Below are 14,859 nucleotides of genomic sequence, written 5' to 3'. Positions count from 1 at the left end.
TGTTTTCCGGTTGGCTGAGCGCTGTGATGAGTTGTGGCAAAGAGAAATGAAGATGTCTCTGCTGATCGAGAGACTCGGACGCAGTCTGAGCCACCTCTTTCAAAGGCCTCAGGGTCAGGAAGGTGCAGACAGTGCACACACGAAGTGCAAGAAGCCAGTGCGTGCTGGGAATCACCTTTTAAAGTTTATTTCTCTGGGTGCAATACACAATTCGGTGATTTTGCTTAGTAAAATTTTCACACTTTAGGTCCCAATAAACTTTAATGTGGGAGAGAAGCAAAACCCAGTACCTAGCTCTAAAGCAGGGTTCCAGTAGAGGAAGGACTTCGTTTCTCCAGTTTCTACCTCTAGTGTTTTGTGTACAGGGAAAATACTGAACTTAAATTGTTTTGTTATTATAATTCTACTTCAAAGCTTAGGATAGTATCATTCCCTAAATTAATACGACTGTATCTTGACTTAAGATTTATACTTCAGTTTTCTGAGTTGCTGCCCCAGGAACAAGTATACATTAGTAGAGCCAACTTTTATTTTTCTATTCCTGTAAGTGAAAAATACTTACATTATAATAGTTCACAGTGTTTCACAGTAAGGTAAGTTTCAGTCATTTTCTACCACGAATGAGGCAGATTCTTAAACAGTTTTTTGGACTCAATTCAAGCTGCCACCACCATCCACACAGTAAGAGCAGCTGAATAAATTCATAAATGTATTTGTTAGCCTCGGAGCCTCCGATTTGCATATCAGCCAGACTTGTGTAACTCCAGGCAAGCATTCAGGGGAGACAGGCCATTTGCTTGGGAGGTGCAGCTAGCTGTCTTTCACAGTGAGGATCGGCCAGTTGTATCTAGTCCCATTGTTTATTTTAAGCCTTCTTCTCCAAAAGGCCAGAGCCTAGGTCATAAGCCTAGACTGAGAGTAGACTGTGCCCCAGCCTGCCCACTCCCACCCTTGGTCTCGGCCTGGCAGAGAACATATTTGGAGATGATCTTGTGGAAACTGTAGCGGAAGTCTCGGTTCCTGTAGGCATAGACAATGGGGTTGACAACTGAATTGGCATGTGACAGGAGGATGGCCACATTCATCACCCACTTGGGCTTGTCCTTGGCCAGGGCTGGGTGGAAGAGGGTGATACAGTTGATGGCATGCACTGGGAGCCAACACAGAGCAAAAATGCCCACGATCATAGCCAGTGACTTGGCTGCGTGGATCTCCCGCTGGAGCGTGGTCCTGGAGTGCTCCATCAGTTCCATGCGCTGAAGCTGCTTGCAGGCCACCATGAAGATTTTGATGTAGATCACCAGCATTATGAGCAGTGGAGGAAGGACACACCCAAAGAAGTTGAAATACACCATGTAGCTCATGGGGACCACATTCTCAAAGAGACACTTCACAGGGCAGCAGCTTTTATTCGAGATGCCATCCCCCAGTTCTGTGCAGTTGCTGGTGGCACTGTCTTTACTGTTCCACCCCAGGAACGGAGTCAATCCAATGCCGAAGGCAAGGACCCAGAGGACAGCAATGATCCCTCTCGCTCGTGTCCCAGTGACCAAACCTTTATACCTGTTCAAGAGAACATCATCTGTTATTGGTCATTTGACAGCATTCCTTGACCCAAGGTCCGCCCCTGCTGGTGTCCCACGGGCCTTTAGCCTTGGAGGTTCACCCTTGGGGTGCCATGGCCATCACCTAACACTGGAGACTCGACACGGGACCAGGCGTCAACTCTGCTGCAGCAAGCGCTATAAGACTATCATTTTTAGCCAGGTGTGGTGGCGCACGCCTTTAGTCCTAGCACTCAGGAGGCAGAGGCAGGGGCTCTCTCGTGTGAGTTCCAGGACAGCCAGCACTATGAAGAGAGACCTTACTTAAAAAACCAAACCAAACCAAACCAAAAAAAAAAAAAAAAAGACTCATTCTTGAGTCAGTACTCATTTCTGTTCAGTGATGGTGATATGTCTTAGAGGCCCCTTTTTAATAGCCTCAGCACTGGGTAAGTTCAGATCTCCTGTAAGGTGCTGTTGGATTGTTGAGATCAGAACGTGCACAAAAACAAAAACAGAACAAACAAACAAAAAACCAAAACCCCAGCATCTTAAGGGACATGCACGTGAAGCCTAATTCACAAGGTGACACTTGAACAAGGGTTCAAGGAGCCGGACTTTGGCGGCACTACCCGTAGCTTTTGACAAGAATCACTTCTCTCAATACCAAAACTTTGCTGCAGAACTGGTTGTAGTAGATGCACAGCTGCAGTCCCCTCGTCAGGAGGCTGAGGCAGGGGTTCCCGAGTCGGAGGTCAGCTGAAGCCATAAAGCACTAGCTTATCGAGAACAAAAGAAAACCAGCCTTCAGTCTCTGCAGATGAATGGCTGGCTTCACTGCTGACGACGGCTGGAACACAGGTCTGTTAATGCCTCATCTACAGAAAGCTGCTGAGACTTAGGAAATCAACACTGATAACGGGCCCTTAATCTGTTACATACATTTCCCCTCAACTATAAGGACAACCACCTGAGGACAGACCATATCCTGTTGAACTGGCATTCCCGGGACCTAGCATGGTGCCCAGTATCTAGTTCAGTTCTCAAAGCAGAGCCATTGTGAAAACATCCCTCATTTGCTACCTGCTAGCAATAGCTCTGCGGCAACTGTGTGCTAGGAATACCCAACTCAGCGGCCTGGACAGGCCAGAGAACCAGTACAGTTAGCAGAAGAAGCCAGCTGCGACCTGCTTCATGCACAGTGATCTAATGATCGTTTGTCTTTGCCACTTCCTCTCATCAGTGGGCAGCTCAGTCCTACAGGACAGCCTGCTGGGCGCAGCTGCTCACCCCATTTTTCTTGGCTACGGATGAAACCCTCTTAAAAATGTGTTTCCTTGCCAGCGCCTCACCAGGGATGTCAATAGCACAGTATCTGCAGGGTAACAAAAAGCCCCACAAAAGCTAATCATTCAGAAGACTGTCCATGAGGTAGCCTGGGCTACAGCTCTGCTTCTGACCATTATTATTATTATTATTTTTAATGTATTTATTTTACGTGTGCCGATGTTCTGCCTGCATGTGTGTCTGTGTGAGGTGTCAGGAGCTTCAGGACTGGAGTTACAGACAGCTGTGAGCTGCCATACGGGTGCTTCCCCACATGGGGGGCCTGGGACCTCTGGAACAGCAGTCAGTGCTCTTAACCACTGAGCCATATCTCTAGCCCCTAGACTATTAATTTAGTCCCATTGATTACAGGCCAGCCTTGGTGGGATATTTGGGATAAGCAAATCCTAGCATTTTCCATTCTCTGTCAGTGACTGGTCTAAGTCGGGTAGTGAGATCTTATGGCCAGTAAGCAAGTCTGCACGGGACCGCCAAGAAAGTCTAACTTCCCGACAGGAGAGCCACCCATGAGAAGAGCTCTGCCCTTTGCCGACCACCCCTACCCTGCTGCTTCTGAAACTTTCGTGACAGGCTGATAGCCACAGCCTCAGCAGCCATCTTGTGACCATGAGGGTCAAAGGAAAGACAAAACTTTTATCAGAGGAGAGGGAAGGAAAGAGCCTAGGTCCTTTACGACACCTTTGAATGCCGAGACCCTCATAGCTCTGTGTTCTTGTTTCAGGAAATTAAGGGACTACGGATAGAGCTCGAGCTCGTTTGGTAGAGTTGTTAAGCATGCATAAACCCCTAGGTTTGATCCCAGCATCACAGAAACAGGGTGTGGTGGCATATATATATGTAATCCCAACACTCAGGAGAAAGAAGTAAAAGAATCAGAAAGACAGGGACATCCTTGGCTATATAGAAAATTCAAGGCCATCTTGAGCTACTTGCAACTCTGTCTGGGGAGAGTGGGAAAAGGCAATTTGGCAGCACAAATTGGTAAGAAATGCTGAGAAGGACAGGCAAGAGATTGTGAGTTCAAGACCAAGTCAGGCTACCTCACAGAAAGACAAGACACAGAGAGGGAAGGGTATGGGAATTAAATGTCTCATTGCAGATATGCCTATTGGGTCCTTGCTCCTGGCACTATACCATGGTTTCTTGTTTTACTTCCTTTTAAAAGGCAGTATTAGGACCAACAAGCAGCTCAGCAGATGATGGCGCTCACTGCCCAGCCTGGCAGCCTGAGTTCCACCCCAGGACCCACATGGTGGAAGGAGAGAACCAGGCCCTTCAGATTCTCCTCTGACCTACACACCATGTTGTGCCCCTGCATACTCAAACACAAATCAAATAAATATCCTTTAAAAGAAATAGAAGCAGTGTTCGTGGAAATAGCTTCCCACTGTAATTCACAACAACGGGAATCCATTCACATCTGAACTTCTCAAAACACTGAATCCTGCACACGTGAAGAAGTTTCATGCCAGACTGTCTTGGATAAGGAAAAGAGCCAACTGTATCAGGGAAGCAGCAGGGGACAGCTGACCCTGTGGGCCCTGTCCTCACATCCCATTGTTTGCACTCCACCTTTGTCCTGTGCATTCTGCTAGGAACCAGAAACCTAAACTCTGCCCTCATAGAACATTACCTCATAGAAGAGAGAGAGAGTAAACACACACACACGCACACAAGCACACACGAATGTCCTGGAGTGGGTTCAACCCTTTTAAAATGGTAACTTGCTATATCACAATAGCAATAACCAACCTAAGATACAAACAGGGTAAGCATCAGTGTAAGACACCCTGGAAGCTCTCAGTGGAGATCTAGTGAATGAGAGGGAGCAGAAACGTGAACAGCGAGAGGATTCCAGGCAAAACAGCCCTCACTCGGGATTTGAGAAAGGGCCAGTTTGCAGACTCGGAGCCTTGGGAGACGTGGAAGCTGGAAAGGGGCACTGTCCATGTTGTGGAGTCATCAGGCCACAGTGACCGAATTTCAGGAGAACAAGAGGAGACAGAGAAGCTATTTCAAAATTCAAGAAAATGCTCCCTGGGACCAGGATTTCAGCCCAGATGATGTAATGGATCCTGGAAACAGAAGCAACAGGCCTTGAAGGTGGATTAGACAGAAGATGGGGAGGAGCCAAGGTTGATGCGTGGTTTCTAGGGGGTTTTCCCCCATATCCCAATGTTCACAGAAACAGATGATTAAGGGCTAGAGGCACGAAGATTAAGGTCATGGGAAGAATGATATTAGTTAGTTGATGACGATGATCCCTAGAGAAGATGCAGAAAGAACAGGGTGGTGGGTGTGATGGTGTGCCTGTAATCCTAGCATGTGGGAGGTGGGGACAGGAAGATCAGGAGTTGGAGGCTAATATAAGCTATTCCCAACCCCCACCATCCCCCCAAAGAAAGGTCGGGTCTGAAAAGCTAAGGCTGAGAAGGCAGAAGGATGCAGGGCCCGTGTGCAGAAATGCTGCCTGTGGGGTGACAGAAGGGTAACGTGGCTGGTTTTAAAGACAAAGGCTAGGTAGTGGTGACATGGGGCTGTGTCTTCTCTTAGGACTGCTGTCCCTTCCCAAGGCTGAGGAAGGAGAGGAGGAGCGCTCGCCAGGCAAACAGTGACATGAAATGGTCTTTGCGTCCTTGGTGGTGCTACGAGGTGGAGGCTGGGACTGTGGAAGTGGGAGCTGAGAAGGGGGAGGAACAGTGAGGGAGAGGAGGGACAGATCGGAGCACCCAGGCTGGGCGAGTGATCAAGTGTCCAATGACAGCAGCAGTAAAACAGAAACGCCCAGGAAGCCAGAGTAAGACAGACCAGAGAAAGACGTCCATGCTTACAGGGGCGCGGGTGAGGTCAGAAGAGAAGGCAAGTCCCTGCCTGAGGTTTAGGGGTCAGTGGCCAGTAGGTAAGGGAGGAGCCTCCCTGGGGAAGGGAAGAAAATCTCTGGGAGCTAGATGGTGGAGGGGAGAGGTGGGGAGGAGTGGTAATGCTCAGACAGTGATTGGGAAGGCGAGGTGGGACCTTGAGCCCTGAGCTAGAGGAAAATACATAGCACTGTAGCTTGAAAGTCAGTTATCTTCCGAGGATCAAGATACTTAGCTAAAGATGAAGTATACCCATTTCGTTTGTAATGCACCAGTGATACTTGGGCGTGCGTTCATTGCGTTGATTTCTCCATGCAGACCCTAACTGCTCCCTAATCGTCAGTGTTCCAGGCTACGAGCCTTTGAACCACACAACCAGACCTAATTTGAGACAAGTGCCGGCATCCACCCCTCAGCAAACAAACTCTAGTGGCACAGCACACATGCCTCTTCTCTCTGAGCACACTCTGCCCTGAAACTTACAAATCCCTCTAACCCAAGCCTCATGGGAAGGAGTCTGCTTGCCCAGGCTACAGGTATGGAAAAGAAGGCTCAGAGCTTAAATGATTTGCCCACTACCACTAAATCACAGCAACACGAAGCCCACTAAATTGATGCCAGTGTTGCCCAAAGTGGTTACTTTCCATCTGGGTACCCCTAGCCCTTCGGGGCTCATCTTACAATCCCAGTTCCCCTTCTTCTGTTACCCACTCATGTGTCAGACACTAGTTTCTTCCCCCTGGCATGGGAGCCACTTGCCAAGTCCTGGAGGGGGAATCAGAGGAAAGGGCCTCTACCATCCTCTAAGGCAGTAGTTTTCAACCTGTGGGTCGAGACCCCTTCTGGAATCAAAGGATCCTTTCACAGAGATCTCCTAAGACCATCGGAAAACACAGAGATTTGCATTAAGGTTCATAACAGTAGTAAAATTATAGTTATGAAGTAGCGAATGAAATGCTATGGCTGGGGTCAGAACAATATGAGGAACTGTACTAAAGGGTTACAGCATCAGGAAGCTTGAGAATCACTGGTCTGGAAAGAGAGCTGCAGGCTCTTCACTTAGCTGGTACAGCCATCCCGTGACAGCACACCCCAGCATGTGGACCTAAGAGCAGGAGAGAGAAAAGGCAGGTGTCCCTATGCTGGCTGGACACTAAAAGGACTGACTCTTGGGAACCCTAACATCTGAAGACTAGCCCCCAGTTATTCACAGCAGAATCTACACATGGTTCCCTGTGCACCAAGGGTCCTCAGAACATCCTCAGGTATACATTTGTGGCCATCTTCATAAAATGGTCCTGAAAGGATGCATCATTCCCGCCCCTAGTCCTTGTGCCAATCCGTGTTCTGCTATGGGGGTGGGGTTGGGGGTTGGGGACAGCCAGGGCAGCACTGAGGCTAGGATGCCTTCCTCCAGACCATGACAGGAACAGGTAGGAGGAGCGAGTTCCAATCAAGGCAGGAACAAGCCCAGCCTGCATGGCCCACATTAAAGGGTTGCCCTGAGAAAGCGCTCAGAGACTCTGGCAAATGGTCACGGGCTCTCTGCTGTGTCCTGAGCGGTGCACGGATCTCCCTTATAAAGCTCATTAGCTAAGGGGATTGGTAGACAGAGCCACACAAAAAAATGTGTGATTGCTGATTACATAATGAATGGACTGGGGGGAGGGGGGAAGGCTGGGCCGAGGCTACAGAGCAAGCACAGGCCTTCTGGGACAGCATTCTGCTCAAACCAGGCCACCAGCTCTCAGGAAGCTTCTGGCCTGGTCTGAGCCCCTGAGCAGTGGCACAGCCTGGGCCATGCAGCCTGAGCCCTCTCATAAACAGGGACTCAGAGCCTAGCCCCAAGCTGCAGCTGCGTGTGACTTAACCCAGGTTTAGTAAGCACTTTCTGGGGCTGAGGAGCTGGGGTGAGACTTTACATTAATGACAGAGCACTTCCTGCGCGCACTGAGTGGACACACGCTGAGGCCGGCCACTGCCTCTAAAGCTGCTGAGGAATAGCTTTCTTCATATTTATTCTTGCCCACAAGTTCCATTCCTTAGTAAATGCAAACATTTCTGGTCGGGCGTGGTGGCGCACGCCTTTAATCCCAGCACTTGGGAGGCAGAGGCAGGTGGATTTCTGAGTTCGAGGCCAGCCTGGTCTACAGAGTGAGTTCCAGGACAGCCAGGGCTACACAGAGAAACCCTGTCTCGAAAAACCAAAAAAAAAAAAGATGTAAAAAAACCCATTTCTGTTGTTTGGGTTTTCGTTTTGTTTTGTGACAGTCTTATTTTGTCCAGACTGTCCTGGAACTCAATATGTAGCCCAGGTTAGCCTCAAACCTAGAGTGACTATTTATTTATTTATTTATTTATTGCCTCAACTTCCTGAATACTGGAAGATGTGAGAGGCCAGCCCAACATGGGCAGTGCTCCCCCTGGGCAGGTGGTCCTGGGTGTTTAGGAAAGCAGACTGAACAAGCTACTAAGCAGTGTCCCTCCGTGGAAGTCTGCTTCCAGGTTCCTGGTTCCAGGTTTCTGCTCTTGACTTCCCTCTGTGATGGACTGAATATAAGCTGGAAGATGAACTAAACTTTTTCCTGGCTACATGGAGAACCCCTGTCTCAAAGAACAGAGAGGGAAGGGGTTTGGGGGGCCCTTTCCTCCTCAAGTTGGTCTGGGTCACAGTTTTTATTACAGCAATAGAGGACAAACTAGAACAATTGTCAAACTTGGGATAAGTGACATCTGAATGTTTGCACCTGGAGGGGAGGCTGATGTCTGACATCACCTAGGAGCCTGAGAGTTTCGAGAGAGGCCCCAGGTAAGGCCACACTGCCAACCAAGAGACTGAACACTAAAGAGCTTGAAGCCAGAGCCGGACCCACATCCAGTTGTGAAGCAGGCTATATTGCTAACGACGTCTGGAAATGCTAGAGAGAGAAGAGCCCTAGTCTTCTGGAGCATGGCTAATCAGCCCACCAATCTCTGCTTCTTCCAGCTTTTCCCATAAGCCTCTCAGGACATTCCATATAGGATTCTGATCTACTGACCACAAGCCGGTCCATCCACAGGGTAGCAACAGCTTAACAGGCTACAAATAGCAAATAGCTGCAAAGTTGCAGGGAACTGCCAAGGAACCCCAGGACTCACAAGCAGACAGTCACTCTAAGAGACACAGTGTGTCACAAGGACGAATCAGCAGGGAAACAGAGTACCTAACATTCCAGGCCGGGAGGCATGAGCAGAGGCCTCAGAACATTAAGTTCCAAGAGGTGAGGGGTCCTGGAATCCAGGGCAGACACAGGGGAGGGAGGATGGGGGAGGCAGTAATGGGTGGACCCGAGGCCCTGGGACTGAGTGAGCAGGCACAGATGCAGAAACAGTGTTGAAATCGGCAAAGGAGCCAGATGTCCCACACAGAAAGTCACTGGGAAGCTTGTGGCTGGTGGGCCTGAAGCTATATAGGCAGTAAACCAAAGAAGGGGCATTGGGCTGTAAGAGGGAGGGCCTCCATAGAGTCGGAGAAGAGTCAGTGCTGGGCTCCGACAAAACAGGAGAGAAGAACCCAAACAGGGGAGGTCTGGTGAGCCCCAACCATAGTTCACACTCAACTACACTTCCCAGCCTGTGGGTTCAACCCAGGTCTGAAGCACACTGGGCCACGAGCTCCCAGATACCTCTTCCTGCATCCCACCTTTCAAAGCAGCACCATACAGATGCCCAGGAATCTGGGAGTTGCCCTGGGCTTCCTCTTCTCTCCAACCAAATTTTACCCGTGTCACCAAGCCCTGGTGAACCTGACTCCTACATTCTCTTATTCGGCTACAAGCACACCACTTAACACTATCCGTTAGGTCTGCCAGTCCTCCATGACCAGTCACTCACAATCTATAGTAACGGCACCCACACTCCCACCTAGCCTACCCCCGACCAGCCATGCTGGTAGGCCTGGCTCACTAGCTGGATGTGGGTCCATCTCTGGCTTCAGGCTCTTTGCCATCCTGGTCTCCTGGTTGGTGGTGTGACTTTGCCTCTCTTTGCCTATTCTCTCCAGGTACAAATGGTCAGCTGTCATTTATCTCTAATATGCCATCTCTATGGCCTCTGCCACAATCACGAGTCCTTTCTCCCTTGCCTGGATTACACCTGGCTTTCCTACATGATCTTGTCCCTTTCAGTCTATCCAGCTGTCCGCCATAGTGGCTTTAAAATGAAGATCTACCATAACTAAATTCCTAACTAAAATTCTACCCTTGAGGGGCTGGAGAGACGACTCAGTAGTTGAGGCCACTAGCTGCTTTTGTAGAGGATCCAGGTTCACACCTACATGGCTGCGAACAACCCTCTGAATCCCAATTCCAAGGGATTCAACATCCTCTTCTAGATTTGGCAGGCATCAAGCATGAATGTGGTGCACATACATACATGCAGGCAAAATATATAAACACATAAGATTAAAATAAAAGTTAAAAAAATTAAAATCTACATTTGCACCAGGCACGGTAGTAACACGTCTGTAATCCCAGCTCCTGGGAGGAAGAGGCAAGGGGAGTCTGAGTTTCAGGTCCAGCCTAAGCCACACAAGGAGACCCTGTGTGTCTCTGTCTCTCTCCCTCACACTCATATACACAAAAGAGCGAAGGTCATACCATCCCGGGTTGGGAGGCAGCTCCCGGGTACCAAGCTTACCGAGCATCTTGCAGCCCAACACCCATAAACCACATGTGCTGTCACACACCTGTAACTCCAGCACCCAGGAACAGGAGGAAATGAGAGGTGAGCCCAAGGCCAGCCTGGGCTAGGAGGCACCATCTCTAAAGAAATAAGTAAATAATTCTACATTGGCCTACGAGTCTCACCTAGTTATCTTGACTCACAAAACCACAATGAACCAACCGGAAAAACACAAAAATAAATTCATAATCATACTAAAAACAGAATTGGAGGCAATCAGAGAACAAAGAGATTCGGTGAGTTTCTACAGAAACAAGGTGGTGGACCAGGAGTCTTCACTTGGAAATGCAAATAGTGGGGATGGAGGCTCCAGTCTGACAACCAGCAGGGACTAGAAAGGTATTTAGAACACTGCCTCGAGTCCCAGGTGCTGCGGCCTCTCTCCCTATCCCGTCCTGAGCTTGAGATCCAGCCAATGGAGGAAGGGTAGGGACATTTTGACTATGTCCACTCTTCCAATGAAAGATTCCAAACCCACTGAATCCAACAACCTTTCTAAAAGTCAACCCTAGCCAAGCATGGTGGCATACTCTCATAAGCCCAGCCACTTGGGAGGTAGAGACAAGAGGATCGGAAGTTTGAGTCTAGCCTGGGCTATGTGAGCTATCCTTTCTCAGCAAGCCTGATTGACCTGAGTTCAATCCCTGGGATCTACGTGGTAGGAGGAGAGAACCGACTCTGGCAAGTTGTCCTTTGCCCTCATGTGAGCACCCTGGCGTGTATACACAAGCACAAATAAGTAAATATAAAGAAGATGGTGGCACACAACCAAGGGTCCATCTGGGCCAGCAGGAGGAAGTGCGGTGAGAAAACTGATTTGGGAGAACTGCTTCAAAGACACCTTCACACACACCTCCTAGGTCCTTCAGTACTGAGCCCCCACCCCCACCCCCGAACCTCTAGGACAAAATCTGAGCCTCCTAGGAAGCCTCTGGGCCCACTGTGACCTGCCTGCCCCACTCCCTACTGGTCTGCCTCCCCAGTCCCTCCCTCTGGGTTTACTATACGGTGGGAAGGGGAGCACCTTCGCGGCCAGGATAAGGTCCCACAGTCCTTCATCTCTGAGGGAGCTCTGAGCGCAAGCATGTCTGGACCAAATACAGCTGCTTCTTGCAGTCACAATGCACTTCAGCTGCCTTGCATCCTGTCTGTTGCATGCAACGCTTACAGGGCCCATGTCACAATCCACCGGTCCCCTCACTCACCTACCATTCATCAAAGAGTGCTTACAGAACCTTGGCAGTATCTGGGTTCTTTCCCTGTAGCTGTCCGCATGCTGTTTGGGGCTCCTAGGAAACCAGGCTCGTGTAGCCCTGGGTGATCCCAGGCTAACCAACAACTCATCTTTGACGTGCCTGTTCCACTGAGTTCTCAAGACTAGCTTGTGGCTGCTGTTCACAAATGGAAAACTCCAACACACAAGACAACTGAGGACATCCTTCAAACAGCTTTCGTGGGGGCACAGCAGTCCTGCCTCAGGCCAGACAGAAGAGACTGAATCCTGCTAGTGGCCATGAGGAAGGAGCCTGCAAGGCTGCAGACCCTGCGCATATGAAAGGAGTGCCCATCTTGAGAAAACATTTCCTGTCATTCTGCATTAGTCAGGATTCTCCAGAAGAACAGAACCTGGAACTTATGAACACACCACACACACAGGCACACACACATAAACACGTGTGTGTACAAACACGCAATATGTGAAGGGAATTTACAGAATGGGTTATATAGAGGCTGTGGTCCAGCTAGTCTAACAATGGCTGTCTACCAATGTAAGAGCTGAGAATCCAGCAGCCGTTCAGTCCTCAGGGCTGAATGCCTCAGCTGGTCTTCAGTGGACACTGAAGCAGTAGGCTCTAATGCCCATGAGGAGTGGACTTCTAGCAAGACTGAGAGCAAGCAGGCAAAGAGAGTCGTCATTGTCCTTCTTCCACAGCCTTTATACAGGCTGCCCGATGAAGGTGTGGCTCAGATTAAAGGTAGATTTTCCCACCTCAAATGATTTAATTAAGAAAAACTCCCTCACAGGTGTACCCAGCCACTTGGGTTTAAGGTCATTCTTGAAGTCGTCACGTTGACAACCAAGACTCGCCATCACACACTTCCCACCAGCTCATTCTCCAGATAGCTGCAGGCAGCAGCCCGTGCCCTTCAGAACTGGGTGTAGATCACGGTCTAAGGTGCAAAGCCAAGTACCATTTCCTGGCATGGCTGTCCTTGGGCCACGGCCCTTCCAGGCAAGCAGAATAGCTATAGTACATACAGTGGTTATGCCATTCTGAGCACAGACCAGGGCCTTACTCAAGAGGAGAGAGCCCATGATGACCAGAGGGACCTGTCTCCTCCCACCCCTCAGGGAGAACTGTGACACCCAGAGTGCTTTCCAACCTCATTTCTATCACCTGGACATTTCCACCATCTCCTGATAACTGCCTGATTACCTCAGGCCTGACTTCTCCTGCAGCCTGAGCCCTTCTGAGTGTGTGACCTCAGGTCCAGCCTGACTTTAAGATAGATGTGAGGGCCTCCCCAACCCAACCCACCCGCCCGCTGCCTCCCATGTTGGTCCCAATGGAGATCCCGCCAGACAAGAGCCAAGACGGCCCTTGCTGCCTCCTTTAAGGTTGTTGTTCCAGCCCTGGAGATGAAATGAGACCCCTGTATGCAAACAACAGAGGATAAACAACAAAGGAGGATAAACAAAGCAACACCCAGTTCTGGGTAACTCTGGGCATGCACTTAGAGCAGAAGCCAAGACCTGCAGGCCACACCCCAGAATCTGTAGCTACCTGCCCTCAGCTGATGGCACCTGCTGCTTGCCTGGCCCTGGCTTTCCCAGTGTCTCCAAGCCCAGTATCGTGCCATCCCTTCCAGGCCTGCCAAGGATCCTCTGACAACAATCTCCTTCACTAAAGCATACTCAGACTTGAGTCCAGGGGCTCCTGAGCAGATCAACACATTTTTTTTTTTTATTCTAAACAGATGGACCAGTTTTTCTTTAACATCTTACCAGAGAGCTCTCTATAGATCTGCCATCTCTGGCCCTCCCTCCCGTTCCATTTTGTACTGTTCTCAGAACATACATTCCTACCTCCCAGACAGAACACAGTAACACACACACACAGCCTCAGCATGGCAGAAAACAGAAAGAAGAATGAACATGGCCCTTTTATTCTGATGATCAGTAGGCACCTCTCCCTCCAAGACACCATGTCCTTCAGTACCTCTAGGAAAATGGCTGTGTCAGCCCTTCCAGGGAGTCAAGCACGGTAAAAGGAGAAACTGAGTCCAGCGAGCAGGGGAGGGAAGGCTGCCTGAGTGAGTCACCTCTGATTTGGCTAGAGTATGAAGGGGAACAGATCAGGCTCTGCAGGAGGAAGTACTCCTGTGGGAACCAACCGGAACCTGCAGAAGGATGAAGTGAGAGCCAGAGGCTGCTGCGGGCAGAGCTGTGGCTCACCTCCAGTCACCAGCACACACCCCAGCTCTGCCCTGTCTATCCTTAGCAGGGCCTACACTGGAAAGTTCCCAGCATGGGAAGTCTCCACCGGGGCAGAAGGCAGAACAGTCTGTGTGGATACCCCTCACTATAAGGACAAAGGGCAGGGCCCGAGGCGAGCAGGCTGCTCTTTTTCAAATGAGCACAAAAGCATCACTTTTTAAATGCCTAGCACTGCCTCTGGACTCCCCTTTTCACACTGCATCATCCCATCATGTTAGTAAAACCGAGGCTAGTCCATGGAAGCCAACGGCTCCTACAACGTGACACCATTGGAGCCACAGGGTCAAGCCTAAGAGTTTGTCTTGCCCAGGTAAGAACTGTGCCTAGCTAAATAAGCATTCAGTGCTGACACCCTGCCCACCCTGGGTGTCACACCCTGGGCTTCGCCTACTCACTTCTTGGCTTCCTTCAAGAGAGACACTGCCTCCTAAACAGTATATCTTTTCTTTTAATTATTTTTTAAAGTGTTGTGTGTGTGTGTGTCCAATTGTAGGTGCCCAAAGAGGCCAGAAGAAGGTTTTGAATCCCCAGGAGAAGAAAGTACAAGGTAGTTGTAAAAGTCGACCAGGGGTCGATGGGAACTGAACTCTGGTCCTCTGGCAGAGAAGTATTTGATCTTCATTCCTGTATGTATGTATGTATGTATGTATGTATGTATGTATGTAGGATATAGGATTCCCCACTGCAGCACAGGCTGTCTTGGGACTGGAACTCACTCTGTAGCCTCAATGTAGCCTCACACTAGTGATTATCTTCCCGCCTTAGGCTCCTGACTGCTGGGATCACATGCTTGACCACTACACCCCAATCCTTAGTAGGGCCTTTCTGTCCTGATGCCCACCTGTAGCTCCATGGCCCACTACACCCCAATCCTTAGTAGGGCCTTTCT

General features: G+C 49.7%; 1 protein-coding gene across 1 annotated transcript in view; it reads right to left on the bottom strand.

Annotated features, from left to right (window-relative positions):
- Nucleotides 1–165: 165 nt before the first annotated feature.
- The window catches only part of Adora2b (adenosine A2b receptor), an 18,032-nt gene continuing 3,338 nt past the window's right edge, over nt 166–14,859 (bottom strand). The window contains exon 2 of the mRNA XM_021177225.1: nt 166–1,563. Within this exon, the coding sequence (XP_021032884.1) occupies nt 900–1,563 (664 nt within the window). The 3' untranslated portion in view covers nt 166–899. The remainder of the gene's footprint in view (nt 1,564–14,859) is intronic.

This window comes from Mus caroli, chromosome 11, assembly GCF_900094665.2.
Source record: "Mus caroli chromosome 11, CAROLI_EIJ_v1.1, whole genome shotgun sequence".
NCBI lineage: Eukaryota > Metazoa > Chordata > Mammalia > Rodentia > Muridae > Mus > Mus caroli.
The sequence above is the reverse complement of the archived record's forward strand: the minus strand, read 5'-3'. Positions and strand labels throughout refer to the sequence as shown.